Source organism: Aplysia californica, unplaced genomic scaffold (assembly GCF_000002075.1).
Source record: "Aplysia californica isolate F4 #8 unplaced genomic scaffold, AplCal3.0 scaffold00186, whole genome shotgun sequence".
NCBI lineage: Eukaryota > Metazoa > Mollusca > Gastropoda > Aplysiida > Aplysiidae > Aplysia > Aplysia californica.
In genome coordinates, this window is record NW_004797456.1 from 620059 (window position 1) to 621600 (window position 1542).

The following is a 1542-nucleotide window of genomic DNA, read 5'->3' on the forward strand; positions in this document are numbered from 1 at the left end:
TCTATCTATCTATCTATCTATCTATCTATCTATCTATCTATCTATCTATCTATCTATCTATCTATCTATCTATCTATCTATCTATCTATCTATCTATCACGTCCCTTTTTCAGGGGGACGGCCAAAACCCAAGCCAGTTCCAGCTAGGTCAAAGCGGAGGAGGAAGCGCCGGAGGTTTCAACCCTGATGCCGTCAACACCCAGAGTTTCAGCTTCTTGAACCCGTCCTCACAGCTCAACGGTAAGAACCCTGGAAGTCCCGCCACGGGAGGAGGGAGTGGAGGAGCAGGAGGAGCAGGAGGAGCAGGAGGAGTGCCTCCCGGTACTTCATCTCTGTCCAACCCATCGCAGAGCGGGGGGAGCGGAAGCGGTGCGGGAAACTTCAACCCAAGCGCCATCAACGGCATGGCGGGCGGCCAGCAAGTCGCCCAGACCGGGAATATGGGATCCGCCTCAGGGGCGGTAAGTCAAACCGGAGGTTCGTTCAGCCCCAGTGGAAGCAGCAGTCAGAGCGCCAGCAACTTTAACCCCAATCTCGTCAACAATATGATGACCAGTGGTCAAGCGCCTGGAGGCTCGGCTCCCAGTCAGAACGGACCTGCCGCTGCATACGGGAATTTTGATCCCAACAAACTGAGCACGATGAATGCCACACAGACAGGTTGACCAATGAATTAATCACGATAAACGCCATACAAGCAGGTTAACTGGCCAGCTCTACTCATCTGTCAGTGCAAGATTTGTTGCATTAACTTTCGAGTACAGGATTTCGTACTTGTGATTATCGGTTACTTCTTTCTGGTCTTATGAATTCAAAATAAACTCTTCCTGGGGTGTCACCAAGACTTTTCGTTGCTTTTCTGAATGGTTGAAGAAATTGGGAATGAAATAAATAAGGACGATATTGTTTTATTTATTCATTCAATCTGTGAAAATCTATGTATTTAAAAAAAATAGATTTTCGCTCATTTATTTATTTGTTTTATCTTTGTGGGGGGAGGGGAGGGGGGCGTGGAAAAAGAAGAAAATCTAGAAAGGGAGGGGGAGGGATCAATTGGTGAAAAAGTAAGAGAGGTAGTGCTACAACGCACTTATAACTTGTGACCAAGAAGTGAGCCGAGTTCTCGTTTTGCATGAAAAAAAAAGTATCCTTTTCCTAACTGAGAGTAAACAGCTTTGATTGCAATTCTAGGTGTACCACAGTATTCTCAGCCTTCGCTACTTTGTTTTCTGGTCATTGATCTGTTTCTCAAATTCCAATTGAAGATATGAAAAAAATGGAGTTAAAATAGTTGGGGGGGGTTTTGGTAAACCAGGCCCATGTTATACACATTTTAACCCAATTGAAGGAGTTGCAAAAGGTAGGTAAGCGTGAGACAGCAACCGAGAACATAATTTGTTATTTCCCTTAGTACAGAGGCGCCAAGATCGTATAAATTATTACGTCACGTTGAAATTGTGTATGTGTGTACTCAAAAAGGGGCGGGAAGGGGAGGGGGTCGAGGGGCGAGGGGAAGGACATGAATGCAGTGTGCGATTTTGT

The 1542-nt window shown here is 45.7% G+C and overlaps 1 protein-coding gene across 1 annotated transcript in view; it reads left to right on the forward strand.

Moving 5' to 3' along the window:
• The window catches only part of LOC106011785 (spidroin-2-like), a 6368-nt gene extending 5703 nt beyond the window's left edge, over positions 1 to 665 (forward strand). Inside the window, exon 3 of the mRNA XM_013082630.1 lies at positions 114 to 665. Within this exon, the coding sequence (XP_012938084.1) occupies positions 114 to 665 (552 nt within the window). The remainder of the gene's footprint in view (positions 1 to 113) is intronic.
• The last annotated feature ends 877 nt before the right edge of the window (positions 666 to 1542 follow it).